The sequence below is a fragment of the Pelophylax lessonae genome, assembly GCF_965119305.1.
Source record: "Pelophylax lessonae genome assembly, chromosome: 11".
NCBI lineage: Eukaryota > Metazoa > Chordata > Amphibia > Anura > Ranidae > Pelophylax > Pelophylax lessonae.
In genome coordinates, this window is record NC_138778.1 from 210,794,682 (window position 1) to 210,814,654 (window position 19,973).

At 47.2% G+C, this 19,973-nt stretch overlaps 1 protein-coding gene across 1 annotated transcript in view; it reads right to left on the reverse strand.

Annotated features, from left to right (window-relative positions):
- RAD21L1 (RAD21 cohesin complex component like 1) overlaps positions 1-10,732 on the reverse strand; it is a 35,638-nt gene extending 24,906 nt beyond the window's left edge. Inside the window, exons 1-2 of the mRNA XM_082272881.1 lie at positions 10,557-10,732; positions 10,331-10,460 (exon numbers count right to left, since the gene is read on the reverse strand). Of these exons, the coding sequence (XP_082129007.1) occupies positions 10,331-10,460; positions 10,557-10,700 (274 nt within the window). The 5' untranslated portion in view covers positions 10,701-10,732. The remainder of the gene's footprint in view (positions 1-10,330; positions 10,461-10,556) is intronic.
- Positions 10,733-19,973: the final 9,241 nt, after the last annotated feature.

Here is a 19,973-nt window from a genome sequence, read left to right on the forward strand (position 1 = left end):
TCACATGGCAGGAAAGGCGGTAGCTGTGGTTCAGGAGCCTATCTTTGCAAAGCTATTGAAGAAGGAACATACTAGAAGCCAAAAACTAAAATGTACAAAACTTTGATATCAGGTCTTGCATATTGCTATTTATCTTAGTATAAAAAAAAGTTTTAGGAGGGTGGGAACCAACAGCATGGGCAATTGGCGACTATGGTTTTGGAGGGAGCTGATGCGTTTTCTTCAGTAGTGATTATTGGAGATGAGGGGAGAATGAAGTGTGGGGCTAGTGGCGGTTGAAAAGAAAAAAAAAAAAAGCGGTATGGGGTGGGTAGAGGGAGGGTCAGGAGTAGTGATCCAGAAAACAAAGCTGGCACGGGAGGCTCCTAAGTTTATGGTTGTTAAAGAAGGTTCTTATATTCGTCTGTGGAGAATTACTCTATCCAGTAAAATCATGTTGTATGACATTTTGAGTCAGGTCCCTTTATGGAACTTGTGGCGTCTTCCATCAGTTTAATGTACATGTAATTGATTCTGTGCAAACCATTGTTGAATGCTGGGGGGGGGGGTGAACATTTTCATGGGGCCAGAATGCACAAACATGACGCCCTGGCCATAAGGAAAAGAGTTGGGTGTAGTAAACATGTCTCCACTTAGAACATTACCAGAGATATGATGTGCTCTTTAAATATGGATACCTATCTGTAAAGGATAACACAGTAGCTAAGTGGTTAGAACTTCCAGCTAGCAGCACTAGGGTCATCAGTTCAAATCCAAACCAAAGCCTGCACCTTGCATGTTCTCCCTGTGCCTGTGTGTGGCTTTCCTCTGGGTATTCCAATTTCCTCCCACACTGCAAAGACATGCTTGTAGGTTAGTTGGCTCCTATCTAAATTGGCCCTACTATGTGCATGTATAATTGTGAGTTAGGGTCCTTAGATTGTAAGCTCCATGAGGGACTGATGTGAATGTATATGTAGTGAATGTATATGTAAAGTGCAGCATAAACTGACGGTGCTATAGAAGTACCTGTAATAAATAAATAAAAGCAAATTCCTTCATAAACTGATATTACAGTTTTTAGTTGGGCACCAGTGGGTTGAATTACCTGTTGGCTACTCTTAGTCAGCAATGATTCCATCTTCTGAGTCTTTTGTTTTTTATGGACTCTAACAAGCCCATAGAAAAGGTGTTTGTTTTTTGCAGCAGGACATCCCATCAGAGGAGCATGGCACAAGCTTTATTAGATTACTCTGCAGATTCTGATGGGGATGTCTCAAAGGGGGAAAGGATTATGGAAGTGGTCACTGTCAACTTGTTTTTAAAGGATGTAAGCTTTAGGAATATCATCCTTATTCTTGCAACATTACTAAGAACAAGCAGCTGATATTTGCGTGTTTGTTCCTGAAAGGCCAATAATAGCAGGGAGTGAAGAAATTACCAGGTAGTGTATTGAGAAGCATGTGACAGCACTGGTGCTTGGCAACTGGCCCAACCCTGTTACATTGAGGAGAGCCCTCAGTCCTGTGATAGCTCTGACTGGTGTGACTTGGAACCTAAAGTAGAACTATAGGCAAAACTGTTTTTTTTTTTCTTCATATTGGATAGAGTAAGGGAGGGACAAGCAATGCCTGATCGCCTGAAACTGGACTCCTCTCGAGTCCAAAAAGTCTTTGAGCCGAATCCGTGCTCAAGAGTCGACAGCTCCCCACCCGGACAGGCTGGTGTCCGTGGTAACCACTGTCGTACAGGGGAAGAAAGGACTTCTCTTGTTGAAGCGCCAGGGAACCCCGGCTCAACAGGATCAGATTGTTGAGAGATAGAGGATTCTTGTACCATTTGGCAATCTCCTTTTGCAGAGGCCTGGTATGAAACTGAGCAAACAGAACCGCCTCGAAGGTGGAGACCATCAAGCCCAGCACTTGCATGCACGTCCTGAGAGATGACCAACGGTTGGACGGAGTCAAAGCTGATTTCTGAAAATTCAACGCCCAGCCAAACTCTTGCAGAGTTCGCACAGTGATGTCCAGATCGTCTTTTAAGACAGACGGAGACTGCTCGCAGAAGGAGATTGTCCAGGTACCCCAGTAACACGATCCCCCTCTGCCTGATCAAGGCTAACACACTTTTGTGAACACTCAAGGAGCTGCGGTGAGACCGAAAGGTAACACCACAAATTGATAATGTTCCTCTCCCACGACAAAACGAAAAAAAAAACGCTGATCCCCTACATATATTGGGATATGAAGGAAAGCGTCCTTGATATTGAGAGAGGCCAGAAAATCCCCTTGATGAAGGGATGCCACCACTGTGGGAATGGACTCCATTTGAAATTTCTGAACACGCACAAAGTGATTCAGGGCCTTGAGATCCAAAATTGGATGGACCTTGCCTTCCTTCCTGGGAACAGTAAACAGATTTGAATAAAATCCCTGAAAACTTTCCAACTCTGGAACCAGGACAATTACTCCCTGTGACAGTAGATCCTGCACCGGCCCATAAAGGCCCTGCAGCCGATCTGGGGACAGGCGCAAGATGGAAGGAAAGAACCTTGCCGGAGGTAGGGACAGAAACTCCATCTTGAAACCGGACCGGATCAACTCGTGGACTCAATTTGTCTAGAATGAGCAAGGTGCACGGGTTTGGAAAAAAGCGAAGACGTCCCTGTCAGCTTCTTCAAAAGAGACTCTTCAAAAGGATATCTCCTGGTGAAACGCTTCGGTATTCCAACCATGCGTTTCCGGGATCCCCACTGACTAGTGACTCAGGAAAGGGGAACACCTTAGTCCCCTTGGATGGCCTACGGGTGCCAAATTGCATCGGCGCAGCATATGCAGCAGCAGCTGTGTCCTCCAATTTTAAAGTTTTCCGCACTGATACAATCAGTGCCTCCACAAGAGCCTTTTCATGCGCGCCCAAAGTGGAAGAGGAACCATCCTTACTGTCAAGAGCACTCATTGTGCGTGGACGCAGACCCAGTGAGTTGACTCGTGTCCGCGACGGCCAAATCTACCCCAGACTCCAAGGAGGCAGAGGATACAGGTGAGGGCGGTGGGCGCTTCTTGCTAGACCTCTTTTGAAAAGCCATATCAACCTTTGATACAAGTGACTGTAGAATCGCCGTCATGGCTGCTAGGGCAGATTGAGACCCAGAGGGCCCCACAGCTTCTGAGAGTGGGTCAGGCGGCGATATCTGCTCCAGGGACTCCATGGTTAAATCGGAGGCTGAATCGAAAATGCAAAAAGAAAACCCTCACACCGCTGCTGCTGTGGGACTACAAGACCCAGCGCACTAGCGGCGCTGCTATAGCAGAAGAGGGAGCTTTATAACTGCAGGGACTCACCACCACCTATTCAGAGCTGGATACAGAGCTCCAAGCTGCATACCATGCTGCGATCAGAAAAGGAAGAGTAAGCGCAGTTACTGCCACTAGAGGCCAACCTCTGCATCACCGGCGACATCCACAGGCTTCAAGAAAAAGGCCACCGTATTGACTTTCATTGGGAAACTCCAAAAACATGGCTGTGGGACTACATAAACATGGCCGCCGATGCTGAATACAGCCATCCACAAGAAAATGGCAGTGCTACCCAGCGCGGCACCCTGGACCCATACAGGTACTTGTAGTCCACCAGGGGGGCCCTCACAGGGACCCCCGCGCAGCCACTCACTGCAGGACCCTAAAAAAAAGTCGCCAGCATCGCTCTTCCGCCTCCCTCCAGCTCATCACCAGGACAGCCCACACCCACAACAGCCTGTGCACCCCGAGGGGGCACTAAGGGGGGAAGGAGGAGTAGGTGAGGACGACCAGTACAGGGAAACCGCGCTGGGGGGGGGGGGGAACCACGAGGGAAGGAAAGGCACAAAAGGGGCCTACCAACCCAGGGAAGGGCCCGTGTCCACCCCAACATTTCCCTAGGAGAGGGGGGCACTACTCACCCCACCTGGGAAACTGAGCAGGCACCACTCCTGACAGTCCATTACGCCATTTTGGAATGGGGGTGCTGTGGGCCAGAGGTACGCTGCCACTCTGGCTGTGACCATTATAGCAACAAGGGCTATGCGTCCTTACAAGGTGTATGACTTGCCAGCCAGCCCCTGTCTAGTGGGGCTATGTCGCAGCCAACCTAGTGCAAAGCTATTAGTTGGGTCGCACTCGCTGTCCGGACTGGGAAAACCATAAGGATCTAGGATATCCAATGTGTCGCCCAGTCAAGTAGCTGATTGTAGTTCTTACAGGAACAGAAAACAATAAAAGAAGAAAAAAATTCCATTTAAAAAAGGAAAAAATGCCAGGACCGCAGATCTCAGCAAGGAACCAGGTCCTTACTCCTGAATAGGCAGAAAAAACTGAAGTCCTATAGCAGGAAGTGGGAAGTATATACTCCTGTGGAGAGCAGCATAACCCCCAGAGTCAAGGAAGATATGGAGCTGTGTCCGTCAATGAACGAAAGATTAATTTGACTTACCAGATTTTCCGGCAAGTCAAAAATCCCATTTTCTCTTTCGTTCATTGACGGACACAGCTCCTGATCTTCTTAACCATTGGGATGTCCCAAAGCAGTGTTAAACATGAGGGGTGGGAACAGCAAAAAGGAAATTCCCAAGGCCAACTATAGACAATCAGGTAATAAACAGGAGCTTAACCAAAACAACTGGAGCTCATCTGAAAAAAAACAATACACCCTCAAAGAGGATCAGATCCTCTAAAAAGCAGCCTGCAAAAACCTTGCAACCAAAGGAAGCATCTGCTGATGCCTACACATTCACTTTATAAAACTCTGTGAAAGTGTGCACCGACAACCAGGAGGCTGACTTGCAAACCGGCGTCACTGACGCCTGCCTGATGACAAAAGCCCAGGAGGCACTAAGCGCCCGAGTAGAATGCGCCTTGACAGGGAAAGGGGGAACCTGACCCTGGATAGAATAAACCTAAACCACCCTCTGTCTGATCCATCTGGAAATGGTCGCAGAGGAAACAGTCAACCCTTTTCGAGGTCCATCCGTGAGCACAAATAGTGAGTCTGACTTCCTAAAAGACTCCGTAGCTGCCAAATACACCCTAATTGCCAAGTCCACATCCAAGGCATGCAAAGCAATTTCCCTCGGATGTGTTGACCTGGGACACAGTGAAGGCAAAACAATGTCTTCATGCAAATGAAAATCAAAGCCAACCTAAGGAAGGAACGGCGGACAGGGGACTGTGAACCAACAGTAAATGTGAACGACAGGATAACGCCGCCAATTCTGACTCCCTGCACGCAGAGGTGAAGGCCACTTTCAGGGACAGCGTAAGCAGGAGAATCTCCTGAAGATTCTCAAAAAGAGGCCTCTGGAGGACTGAGAGCACCAAATCGAGGTCCTAAGGGGGCAATAGAGACCGCACTGGAGGTGTCAAGTGCCTAACTCCCCGACGACCAGCCACACCAGAGCGACGTATCAATCCTGGCGAGGCCAGTCCGGCCACTAAGATGAATTAGAAATCCCTTCTGCCTCTATCCTGCGTAGAAGTCTTGGCAGAAGCTTGAGAGGAGGGAAGGCGTAAATCAGATGATACTGACCCCATGGGGCCACCAGCGCATCTGTGGCATCCACCAGAGATACCCATGACAAACCTCTGCACCTTTCTGTTGAGCCGGGAAGCCAACAGATCCACCTCGGGGATGCCCCACCGGAGACAACTGATGAAAACACCCATGGATGAAGGGACCACTGCCCTTGGACCAACGCCTGCCAACTGAGGTAATCGGTCTGCCGGTTTTCCACCCCAGGAATGTGTACGGTGGAGAGGGCTGGAACTAACTGTTTTGCCCACCTTAGAATGCCGGCTGCCTCCAGAGCCACCAGGACACTTCTTGTGCCCCCCCTGGTGATGGACATAAGCTACGGCCATGGTATTGTCTGATTGAATACGCAGGGGACATCTTTGAAGACGATCCATCCAATGTTCCAGGCACAGTCTGATCGCTTAGAGTTCCATTGGTCAGTCGTCTGGACTCTTCCAGTGTCCAGATCCCCTGAGCAGAATATTTTCCGAGGAAGCCTCCACAACTGGACAGGCTAGCATCCGTGGTGACCACTGTCCACTGCTAAGGGGAGGAAGGATTTGCCCAGCCGAAGCGCCAAAGAACGAATCCACTATATCAGGGATTCTTTTGTTCCCCAGCTGAGCTGGGTCTGATTGTCCAGAGACTGCGGATTCTTGTCCCATTAGGCCAGAATCCATGCAGGGATGAACTGTGCAAATGGAACCGCCCCGAAGGTAGACACCATCAGGCCCAGCACCCGCATGCAAGTCAGAGGAGCAGAGGCAAGACCAAAAAAGGTACCGCCGCAAACTGATAATGCTCCTCTCTGATGCAGGGAAGCCACCACCACACAAAGCAGTTCAGCGCCTTAACCACTTAAGCCCCGGAGGATTTGGCTGCTAAAGGACCAGGGGTCTTTTTGCGATTTTTTACTGCGTGACTTTAACGGACAATTGCGCGGTCGTGCGACGCTGTACCTAAACGAATTTGACGTCCTTTTTTTCCCACAAACAGAGCTTTCTTTTGGTGGTATTTGATCACCTGTGCGATTTTTTGATCACGCGCTATAAACAAAAAAAGAGCGTAAATTTTGCAAAAATAACAATATTTTTCACATTTTTTTATATGAAATTCCCCAAAAAAAAAAGTAAAAATCAAAATTTTTTAACATTTTTCGGCCAATTTGTTTTATGCTACCTATGTTTGGTAAAAAAAAAAATCGCAAAAAGCGTATTTTGATTGGTTTGCGCAAAAGTTATCGCGTTTACTAACAAAGAGAAAGATTTTTGTCATTTTTGGTGTTTTTTTTTTAACGCGTAATGGCGGCGATCTGCGATTTTTTTTCGGTACTGCGACATTGCGGCGGACAGATCGGACCCTTGACTGACATTTTTGACACTTTTGGGGTTACCAGTGACATTACTGCAGTAATCAGTTTACACAAGCTGCTCTGTCTTTCTCCCTTCACAGGAGCGATCGCAGTGTGACTGGCGGACATCGAGTCCGCCGGTCACACGCACTGACTTGCCTGTGAACGAGCCGCGGCGGGCGCGCGCCTCGGCGGGCGCGCGCCCGCCCGCGATAGGCTCGCAAGTCAGTGACAGGCGAGTGACGTACCGATACGTCACTCTGCCTGGCCGGGGCTGACCGCCGCAGTATATAGTCGTGCAGCGGTCGGCAACCGGTTAAGGTCCAGAATTGGACGCACCTTGCCTTCCTTCTTGGGGTCTGTAAACAGGTTTTAGTAAAACTCCTGAAAATGTTCCGAAGTTGGAACCGGGACTATCACCTGTAAAAGTAAAAAAGGTCTTGCACCTCCCAAAAAAAGCCTGCAAGCAGACCGGGGACATTCACACGCCAGAAGGAAGAACCTTACCGGAGGGTAAGAACTAAACTCGATCTTGTAGCCGGACCGAATGTCCTCGTGGACCCACCTGACTTGTACCAGGGGAGTTCACGGGTCTGGGAAGCAGCAAAGATGTCCCCCCACCTCAGATACGGGTGAGAGCGCACCTTCCTGCTGAAGGGGCCTTGACCGCGGGTCTAGAGAAGCCCGCAATTGACTTGCCAGACCAAGGTCACTTGGATCCTCCAGAGGATGCCTTGAAGGGCTCCGATCCCTTGTCAGTCGACCCTGAAGGATGAAATAACTTCTTAGGAGCCGAGAAAGAGGGCCCACGACTACGACGAGGGTCCTTGCCCTTAATAGCCTGTGGAAGAAAAGTACTCTTCCCCCTTATGGAACCTTTAATGATGTCCTCCAGGGTAGTACCAAACAGGCGATCTCCTTAAAAGGAAAGATCAGTCAAGGCCATTTTAGAAATCTGGTCCACAGACCAGCATTTGTGCCAAAAGACGTGCTGAAAGACCACTGCTGAAACAGAGAGTTGAGCCACTAAGGGAGCCGCATCCAAAGAGGCATCACAGATAAACTGCAGCCCTTGGAGCAGCCGGTTCGCCAGCTCAGCAAAGGCAGGGGGGAGCTACTTCCCCTCCAGGTTACGGTGTAAAAGCCTAGCCCATTCGGTCAGAGTCTGCGACACCAGGGCAATGGTGAATATCGGCCTCAGTGCCGAACCAGCTAGGGTGTACATATTGCGGGCCACAGCCTCAGTCTTCCTGTCAGCTGGGTCCTTAAAAGGCCCGGGGACCCTTCAACCGGAATCATGGTTGCCTTTTTTAAATCTGGAAACCGGAGGGTCCACCACCAATGGAAAAGTCCACTCCTTAAGAAGGGACTCCTCACAGGGGTATTGTCTAGCAACTCGCTTAGGGACCCAAAGGGCACGCTTTGGTCGTCCCCACTCTTCAGTGACAATTCTGTCAAAATAGGAGGGAAAAGAGAACTCCTTTGCCGCTCTGGATGGCTTGTGAGTGCCAAAGGGAACCTGCGCCTCCATCGCAGCTGCGTCCTCCAACTTTAAGTCCCAAGCACAAAAACAATCAGTGCGTCCACCAGCGCCTCTTCGTGCGCGGTTGCAGAAGCGGAGGAATCATCCTCACTATCTGAGGATTCAGGGCGCATAGTCGCAGACCCAGCAGCAGCGGCCAAAATCAGATTCAGGATCTGAGGAGACTGATGAGGCAGGGGAAGTTGGGGGGGTGTTTTTATGCCAGCCCGCCGCCCAAAAGCCACCTCCACCCGGGACACAAGGGACTCCAGGACTGCCGTCTGTGCATCAATGGATGGAGACCACCAGAGAGGGAGTCAGGTGGGGAGATGTGCTCCAAAGACTCCATAAGTCACCAGGGGGACCCCACAAAAGTGTAAAACACTGCTGAGGGACAATCCCTACCGCTCTGGCAGTACCACCCGGTTGCCAGTCACAGAGCACCAGTCAATACGCAGCAGAGAGGGAGAGGACCCCACCAGACTCAACACCCTGCAGAAACAAGGCACCCCAGCCACCAGGGGAATCTGCACTGCATGAGCGGCGTTTAGGAAATAAAGAATCCAGGAGTCAGCACCAGGGGATGAGGAGGGGCTCCCAACGCTGAAATTGCTGCCCAGAGGGCTCCACTGTCATGGCCGCCTCTATTTTCAATGGCAAACCATCGCATAATGGCCACCAGACTACACACACACACACACACGGCTGCTGTGCATTGAGCAGATAGGCTACAAGAAAATGGCGGCACCATTAGGCTCCCAGGGACCCAGGAGGGATCCCTAGGCCTCAAGGACAGGGGGCCCTGGCAGGAGCCCCCACCAGGTACAACCCCCCCACCACACAGCCGATCGTCCGGTTGCCGGTGCCCCCCCCCGCACCCATCGCTAGCATAGGGCCCTGCCCCAGGATGTGGACCAGACCTATACAGCCCCAGCATAAGTGGAGGGGGGGGCAGGATGGGGGGACACATGAAGGGGGGTGCCTGACGGGAAGGAAGGGAGCCCAGAGGTCTGACCATCCCAAGGAGGGGCCCACGTGCACCACAAAAAACTCAATACCAGGAACCAGGCAGGCACTGCTCAAGGCAGAACCTCCTCGCCATCGAAATGGGGGGCTGTCGGCCAGGAGGAACGTATGCGACCTTGCGAGGAGTTTAACTCGCAGGCCAGCCCCCGTCCAGTAAGGGCTATGCTGCGGCCGACCCAGCATGGAGCTGAGGTCTGCGCGCACTCGCTGGCCAGACTGGGGTGACCACTGGACCTAGATTACCCAGCCCATCGCCCAGTCCGGCAGCTGATTGTAGTTCTCACAGGAAAAAAAAACAGGAGAAACATTCTATCTAAAAAAGAACAAATTTACCAGTACCTGAGATCCCAGCAAGGAACTAGGTCCTTACTCCTGACTAGGCAGAAAAAAAAAAAACTGAGTACCTAAAGCAGAGAGAGGGAGTATAACCCCTGTGACTACCCATAGGCATAGCCAGACTTTGTTTTCTGCCTAGTGTCCTACTCCTGCAAGGGGGCAGTATAACCCAATGGTTAAGAAGATCAGGAGCTGTGTCTCTCAATGTACCAAAGAGAAATATACTTTAGTAACAGTCAGTGATGTCACCAGCGCACGCGCAATGCACTTTCAATCAACGCCATACCGTCCTTTGAGACAGCTCTACCACAGCCCTGACAGCGCTCCCCTGGAGGGCTTAGTTTTAAGGCAAGTCTGTCATAATGTGCTAGTATGTGATGCTGATGCATGCTACCACAATAGGACATTACCTGCAGGGGCCCAAGTTTTTTTTGTTGCGCTTTAGGCAACACATTATTCAACTTGCAAGTGACTTGCAGACCTGTAAGGTGTTGTTAGTCTTTACCTGTTTCACATAAAATCACATTCTTTACAACTACCCCATTTTATCACTAGAGACTTCTAGATACCTGGACGGAAGGCTAGCTTCATTTTGAGCAGAGATTCATTGCAGTCGGCCAGCAGATATTTTGCCTTTCGGTTGAATACTCGCACTACTCCAAGAAGTAAATGTCCTGATATTCTCAAGGACATCCCCATCTACAAGACAAATATTTAAGGCATTGACAGTCTCTTCCCAGCTCACTTCACAGCTATATCAACACCGAAAACCAAAGAAACTATCTGGGAACATACCTTTGCAGACAGGATATTTTTGATGGCCGTTTCAAGGTTGCATTCAAATATATTACTCTTGGTCAATTTCTTATGCCAGTGAGCTGCTATCCAGATCTTGGCCAGGATCCCATGCTTGTCCAGAAGAACATGTGTGTAAAACATTTTTTAAAAAACTCACAGACATCTAAAAGCTGCAATACATGATACTGATTGTTATTCATTGGAAATTTTCTTTTGTTTACTAACAATACTTTATTTATAGTGAGTGACTGTTATAGGTAATAACTAGAACCTGCTATGAGAAGTAGTACCTATTGCAGCTGCTCGTGGTGTGGGGTCTGTGTTTAGCTGGCGTGTAAAGAATAATAACTAGCCTACCATAGACAATGCTCCCTATTTTGCAATAGGGGTCCATCCACCTCTAGTGACACCTTACAGATTATAGAATGATGTCAAGCACACATCACGGTTATTTTTGTAGTGCGAGTATTCTGAACCATTAGGTGTACTGTGCCAGCGACCGCTTGGAAGAGATGGCCCAGGGCATGGTTTACTTATTGTCCAGTATGGTATTCTACAGTGTAAACACAAACCATGCATAAACGCAGAACTCTCCATAGATCAATGGGCATGGAGGATCAATGTGGTCTGGTTGGCAGAAGTGATGACGTACATGTGTTGGGGAACAATTCCTTAGAGCACAGTGTGAGTGCAGAACAGCTAAATTCAATAAAGGTGATCAGTACATCATCGGACATCTAGAGTTCTCACTTTAAAGCCTAGAAATCCTAAATGAACAGAACATGCCCTTGTACTGGTTATTTTTTCCTTGTCCTAAGTTTTCCTGTGGATGTATGCAATCTTTTATTATAGCCAACACAAAAGTGAGAATATTCTTGTGCGAGAATTTGCTCAACCTACTAACTAGAACTGGACACTAAAGTGAGAAAGATAAATTACATCATGGAATGGTAGCGTCCACTATTGCGGGCTCTAGCGGTCATATTGGAGAAGACAGGGTCTCATTTAGATGAAGGACAAATCAAAGGGTATTAGTGTCAAGAGCAGAAACCCATAAAGATACAAGTGCAGCTAAAACAAATACAGTACCAGCCATGGTATAGTCAAGCACAGGGGCGGACTGACCATTTGGGGATTAGGGCACTGCCCGAGGGCCCAGGGTCAGTAGGGTGCCCCATGAGAGGCTACACACTACAGAAAGAAGCCAGGAACTTCCATGCAGGCTATGCTGTGGTAGATATTTAAATGCCCACTCTATGTGGCTGAGCTGCAATTTGTAGGGGCGGCTTTGTGTGGCTTGAGTGTGGACACAGGGGGCCCCATGATCTCTGATTGCCCGGGGGCCCCATAAGTTGTCAGTCCAACCCTGGTCAAGCAGAAGATGCAACTTACAAAGGATCAAAATGATTAATGGCATCATTACTGGCAGCCCTTCAGCTCTTGCACGGCCCACACTCATAGCAGACTGTTTGCCAGATTAGAGGACCATACTAGGTGGTATATCATTTTGTAGCCAGTTTTTTTTTTCCTAAACACAAAAAAACTCTCTGTCCTGAAAGAATGAACTATGGACAAAATACACATACAGTACTCCACAATATGTAAACCAAGCTACCTGGCAGGGGAAATGTCATCAGTCTACACACTTGTGTGACTCCAAAGTGGCACGATTTCCAGTGTGACTTTGGATTGCGACTTTGATCAAAATCAACATTCTCTGGATCAAAGTTGCATCAAAAGTCATATCAAAGTAGTGCAGGCGCCTTTTCAAAGTCCCTGCTACTTTAAATTGGTGCCATTCAAAAGAATGGGCTGCGACAAGTTGCACAAGTGTGAATTGAGCCTACGTCAATCAACCCCTCAGTATTCCAGGATTATCTTTCAGTGAAAAACTAGACTTGAGAAAAATGCTGAAAACTTTATAGGAAGAAGAACCAATGTTCAGTTCAGAATCTATGAAGAGCTTTAACCACTTAAGCCCCGGAAGATTTTACCCCCCTTCCTGACCAGGGCCTATTTTGCGATTCGGCACTGCGTGACTTTAACGGACAATTGCGCGGTCGTGCGACGCTGTACCTAAACGAATTTGGCGTCCTTTTTTTTCCCACAAACAGAGATTTCTTTTGGTGGTATTTGATCACCTGTGCGATTTTTTGATCATGCGCTATAAACACAAAAAGAGAGCGTCAATTTTGCAAAAATAACAATATTTTTCACATTTTTTTATATGAAATTCCCCCCCCAAAAAAAATGTAAAAATCAAAATCTTTTAACATTTTCGGCCAATTTGTTTTCTGCTACATATGTTTTGTAAAAAAAATCGCAAAAAGCGTATTTTGATTGGTTTGCGCAAAAGTTATCGCGTTTACTAACAAAGGGAAAGATTTTTGTCATTTTTGTTGTTTTTTTTTTTTAACGCGTAATGGCGGCGATCTGCAATTTTTTTTGCGGTACTGCGACATTGCAGCGGACAGATCGGACCCTTGACTGACATTTTTGACACTTTTGGGGTTACCAGTGACATTTCTACAGTAATCAGTGCTATACATATGCACTGTTACTGTAAAATGACACTGGCAGTGAAGGGGTTAACTTTTTTTGAGAGGGAGGGGCTGTGTGTGTCCCTAGGGGCGTGATTCTAACTGTGATTGGCTGTGGCTTGAGCTGTAGGAACAATGATCAACGGTCCTACATAGTAGAACCGTCTGATCACTGTTTCTACACAGGGGAGAATGACAGGCGGCTTTGTTTACATCAGCCGCCTGACTTTCTCCCTCTGCAGCGATGATCGCCGAGTGACCGGCGGACCCGATGTCACACGCGCGGGGGGATCCGTGACCACGCGGGAGCGGGGGGCGCGCGCTCGCTCCCTAGACCCTCACAGGCTAGCGACGTAGATCTACGTCACTTTGCCTGTGAGTGGCTGACTGCCGACGTAAATAGTCGTGCGGCAGTCGGCAAGTGGTTAAAGTGGCTCTAGAAGCTGAAGGTTTTTTTACCTTCATACATTCTATGCACAAAGGTAAAAACCTTCTGTGTGCAGCCCCCCCCCCCCCCAATCCTTAACTGAACTCCCTCTAATCCAGCAATGTTCACAGTAGCTTCGGCTGTCCCGGGACTCTCCCTCTTCATTGGCTGGGACAGCAGCAGAAGCCTATTGGCTCCCACTGCTGTCAATCACAGCCAGTAAGCCAAGGAGGAGAGAGCAGGGAGGCAGGGCTGGACCGCAGCTCTATGTTTCTTATGGACGCATAGAGCAGTGGCTCGGGAGTGAGCATGCAGCAGGGCCCCCTGGGCAAGCAGCTTTCTCTGGAGCCACTGCTCCAGGGGGCGGAGCCAGGAGCACTGGCGGGGGGCCCGAAACGAAGTGGATTGGAGCAGGAAAGGATAACAAAAGAAAAGCTTAGATCACAGCATACAGTACACTTTAATTTTATAACATCAGCATTGTAATACCAATACAAAAAAGTCCAAATATAAGCTTATGTGAAAAATATATTTTTCCTGTTGTTTGTTATGTCTGTCTGTCTGATTGGCTTCCTTGTCCCATAGTACCTTGCTCCCTACAAGTTTCGATACCTGTACTGACTCCGCCTCCTGAAACTTCTCCCAGAACCTCTGTGGTTCAGAAGGCAGGCTCTATGAAATGTGTGACACAGCATTCCCTTCTCACAGGGCATAGTAAATACATGTCACAGAAATCAGGGAAGTAAATGTGTGGGGATGACGTTACAAACGTCAAGATTATTCAGATTAATAGGAGTTCAGAGTTTAAATTAATAGGAGTAGGTTACAAATTAAAAAAAAAAACTATTTGGAAATATATGATTTAAAATTTTGTACTAAAGCTTTAAATAACTATAGCCACAAAAGACTCATTATCTGAGATATAGCTTTAGATACCCATAATTCAAGGGTTACTAAACCCAGGAGCCTGCAATAACTAGATCTGGTCATCTCAATTATTTTAGTAAATATAAACTACTAAATATCTTTTCTCATCGGGAGTATACAGTATAGCAGTCCTGTGACTTCGATCAGTGTCTGGTTAAAGCTTGTAGGAGGAGTCTTCATTCTCCTCTAACTGTCCTATGAGGATGCAGGAGCCCTGACCCTCTGTCTGGACAGTACTGATTGGTCCTATGCTGACCACATGCACCCTCCCTAAAAAAATCTCCAGCAATACACACCAAACTGGGCATGCGCATAGTGACTCTCACCCACAGCTGCAACAGCTCCAGCTGTTGCAGAACTACAAGTCCCATGAGGCATTTCAAGTCTGACAGTTACAAGCATGACTCCCACAGGCAGAGGCATGATGGGATATGTAGTTCTGCAACATCTGGATTGGGGACAGTCGAAGGAGGAGAGGATCAGAGAAGACAGGAACGAACAGCCTTATTACACAATGCGGAAGATTAACCCCTTAGGTTCCACAGTGAGTATAACAAGCATCCTTTACTGCATATACACACTGATTTTACTGTTGTGGGTTTAGTAAGACTTTAAATATCCAAGCAACAAAGACTATATATATATATATATATATATATATATATATATATATAGTGTGGATAGTAAGGAGATTCAAATGAATCTGTGACAGGTGTGAGTTTGGTAACATTAATATGGATGTTAGCTCCGTTTTGTTAGCTCCGTTTTTCCTGCAGATGGTTTAGGAAAACAAGTTCACAGAGGTCATCCAAATTTCTGACGCTGTTTTAACGCCTTTTTCAAAGATTTTGTCACCCAGTCTGTAATTGTAACAATAACAGATCAGTTATTGAATATATATACAGTGTTGGGTCATAGAAAGTGACAGTAGTACCTTAAATATACATACATAAGTTTGCTTTTTTTCATGTAAGCTTCCATGTGTCCTTATAGAATGGCAGCAGGAACCAAATAAAAAATAAAATATGCTCATTTAACCAAGCAATTAAATCACTGAATCACCAACAACAATCATATGATCTTTGTACCTATACAGAGTATCCAGTGCAGGGGGAAGCAATCGAAGAATCTCCCACTACCCTGGAGCCGTTATGTGACTGCAATTTTTGCAGCACCAGTTGTAAGTTCAACTCTCATTTATACTTCATATAAAAAAGACTTCTGACCACTTCCATTCCTTTCCACCATACATAACTCCTGTATATATACCATTCCAGGCCACACTCACCTTGGTTCCTGCTGCGATTCTATAAGGACACAGGGAAGCTTACATGAAAAAAGGCAAACTTATGTATGTATATTTAACCACTTAAGCCCCGGAAGATTTTACCCCCTTCCTGACCAGGGGGTATTTTGCGATTCGGCACTGCGTGACTTTAACGGACAATTGCGCTGTCGTGCGACGCTGTACCTAAACGAATTTGGCGTCCTTTTTTTCCCACAAACAGAGCTTTCTTTTGGTGGTATTTGATCACCTGTGCGATTTTTTGATCATGCGCTATAAACAAAAAAAGAGCGTCAATTTTGCAAAAATAGCAATATTTTTCACATTTTTTTTATATGACATTCCCCCCCAAAAAAATGTAAAAATCAAAATTTTTTAACATTTTCGGCCAATTTGTTTTATGCTACCTATGTTTGGTAAAAAAAAAAAAAAAAAAAAAAAAAAAAAAAAAATCGCAAAAAGCGTATTTTGATTGGTTTGCGCGTTTACTAACAAAGGGAAAGATTTTTGTCATTTTTGTTGTTTTTTTTTTTAACGCGTAATGGCGGCGATCTGCGATTTTTTTTGCAGTACTGCGACATTGCGGCGGACAGATCGGACCCTTGACTGACATTTTTGACACTTTTGGGGTTACCAGTGACATTTCTACAGTAATCAGTGCTATATATATGCACTGTTACTGTAAAAATACACTGGTAGTGAAGGGGTTAACTTTATTTGAGAGGGAGGGGCTGTGTGTGTCCCTAGGGGCGTGCTTTCTACTGTGATTGGCTGTGGCTTCAGATGTATGAAGAGTGATTGACGGTTCTACATAGTAGAACCGTATGATCATCCTTCATACACCGGGGAGAATGACAGGCAGCTTGTTTACACAAGCCGCCTGACTTTCTCCCTCTCCCCCGCCAAACGCCGAGTGACCGGCGGACATCGGGTCCGCCGGTCACACGCGTGGGGTGGTGCGTGACCGCGCGGGGGCGCGCGCTCGCTCCCTAGACCCTCACAGGCTAGCGACGTAGACCTACGTCGCTTTGCCTGTGAGGGGCTGACTGCCGACGTAGATCTGCGTTAGGCAGTTGGCAAGTGGTTAAAGGTACTACTGTCACTTTCTATGACCCAACACTGTATATATATTCAATAACTGATCTGTTATTGTTACAATTACAGACTGGGTGACAAAATCTTTGAAAAAGGCGTTAAAACAGCCGAAACGCGTCAGTGAATTGGATGACCTCTGTGAACTTGTTTTCCTAAACCATCTGCAGGAAAAACAGAGATAACATCCATATTAATATTACCATACTCACACCTGTCACAGATTCATTTGAATCTCCTTTCTACCCTTTTCACCTTTGGGCCTTTAACCCAAGCACCTATCAACACAATATATGTGTTTTTTTGATTTATGTATACTCAATGTAAATAAATGTATCCGTTTTATATAAACCGATGTACATTATCACTTGCCCGTAAAGTCCCACCCCTTTGGCCTGAGGCACCATAATATTCCCACACTACAAGCAATGTTTAGTGTGCAGGCATGGTTCACAGAGCAATGATGTACAGCCAATGCTGGAGTGAATGCAAGTAGACAAGAAGTGGCTGAAAAATGCTGAAGGAAATCAGCAACAGTAAAAAAAAAAATGGTGAAAACTTTATTTTAAAGTGGTTGTAAACCCTTACATATACCAAGTGAAGTGACTGTCCTCAGGTGATACACAGATGAAACAAATCCTACTAAATAAGTTGTACCAGTTTATCTGCAGCCCTCTTATCTCTACAGCCCTTCAAAGTTAAGAATTTAAACAGCTTGTCTGAGCATCAGAAAGCAGGGGGCAAGGAGCTGAAGTTACACTCTGCAGAGCTCAGTGAGGAGAACTCTGAGAGCTGATTGGAGGGAATGGACACACTCCCCTCCGCACAGGAACAGAGCTGAGGCTGTCAATCACAGGCTGTGTGCTGGAGGTCCCTCACTGGTCACCTTTTTTATCTTGGTGTCAGAAAAACTTTCAGAAGTGACTCATGCAGACAGCAGACAGAAATTACACTTAGTGCTCTGGAATGAGACAAGTACACACTATAGAACAGGGTTTCTTAACCAGGGTTCCTCCTGAGGTTGCTGGGGGTTCCTTGAGCAATGGGCAATTTCTGCCTCTCAGATAAGTTCCCAATGACACCATTGTTCCTTTTAGCTCTCTGTAAGGGGGGTAATTCTTCCCAATGATGACAAGAGTAAGGAGCATTCTTTCCACTGACTGTCACACTAATGTGTCATAAGTTGTAGATTTTTCATATTTAGCAGGGGTTCCCCGAGACAAGAAATTTATTTGAAGGGTTCCTCTGTGTTGGAAAGGTTGAGAAAGGCTGCTATAGAGGGATATGCTTTGTTCATATTTCATGTCTGAGGTTTACAACCACTTTAAATAAAATAAGACAGCTGTTTATGTTATCTGTGGTGGTGCTTTAGCTAACCAGTTAGGCCTCATTCACATGGCTGAATTGCTGGTAGTATGGCAAGTATCTTCTAAAAAACGAGAGCCCAGCCTGAAAAAAACAGAGCCCAGGGAGCAATTATCTGTGTTTAGGGACAGATGATCACCAATAGAAGCACGTAGCTTGTGTCCAGCGATGACCATCTGTCCCTAACTGCAGGTAATCTCTCCTTGCACAATTACATCAGTGGACAGCTACTGTCAGCTTGTCATTACTTTGCACTTTGTTCACGCACACCTGGGCCCCCAGCCACAGTTTATCATGAGATATTTGCCACGCCACGGCCGATTGGACTATGTGAATGAGGTCTTAGGTTTTAGTTCTACTTTAAATGCATACATCTTTATCAGATAACTATTTAGTTAGTACGCTACTGCATCTTGATTTTTAGGCTGACACCATTTCCATTAATGAGATTCTCTATGATAAACTCTATGCCAGCACACATCAAAGGATACCCTCTGGAGGCCAACAAACCCCAGAACTGGGTGTTCTTCTGTAGATTTCAATAGATGTATTAGAATAGATGTATTCAATAGAAGTAAGCGCACATTTTCCTTTTTGGGTAGCAACCCCATTAGGATACAGACAACATACAAGCCGTAACTTTAGTGAAGAGTATGTGCAATATTATTGGCAATAAGTGATGGGGCCCTAAATTTGTCAATAAAATTATGTACATTTATTGTTTGTACCAGTACCAGGACAAGGCTCTTTAACACCCTGGGGGACATATGTCAAACGCAAGGCCTGAGGGTCAAATGTTGCCCTCCAGGCCTGGTCATGTGGCCCTCTCACCCAGTTCTGCAGCCGGAATGTGGCAGAACTCCATTCCACCACCTCTGACTCTCACCCTCTGCTCCTCCTCCCGACTGTCACTTGTAAACACAGAAGCTTTTGCTCTCAGTGGCTCCTGGAATTAACTGATGCCTGCATGCACTCATGGTGGGGCATGACGGGGACAGATCTTCAGAATCTGAGAGAGAGAGAATAATATCCTTGCAAGGCAAGGCAAAGCAACCTACACAGGAAGGTATTAAGAGTCGGCAAGGTAGGTGTGGAGATGTTAAGAAGCTTTGGGGGGAGCTGGGGTTGCACTCTGTACACAGCATCCCCCTGAACCTCGCACTCTGTACATGGCGCACCCCTGAGCTCCGCACTCTGTACATGGCGCACCCCTGATCTGCGCACTCTGTACATGGCGCACCCCTGAGCTCCGCACTCTGTACATGGCGCACCCCTGAGCTCCGCACTCTGTACATGGCGCACCCCTGAGCTCCGCACTCTGTACATGGCGCACCCCTGAGCTCCGCACTCTGTACATGGCGCACCCCTGATCTGCGCACTCTGTACATGGCGCACCCCTGAGCTCCGCACTCTGTACATGGCGCACCCCTGAGCTCCGCACTCTGTACATGGCGCACCCCTGAGCTCCGCACTCTGTACATGGCGCACCCCTGATCTCCGCACTCTGTACATGGCGCACCCCTGATCTGCGTACTCTGTACATGGCGCACCCCTGAGCTCCGCACTCTGTACATGGCGCACCCCTGAGCTCCGCACTCTGTACATGGCGCACCCCTGAGCTCTGTACACCGTACATTGCACATCCCCTGAGCTGTGAACTCTGTACGCAACACACTCCTGAACCCTGCACTCTGTACACAGCGCACCTCTGAGCTCTGCACTTAGTACGTAACATACTCCAGAACCCTGCACTCTGTACACAGCACACCTCTGCACTT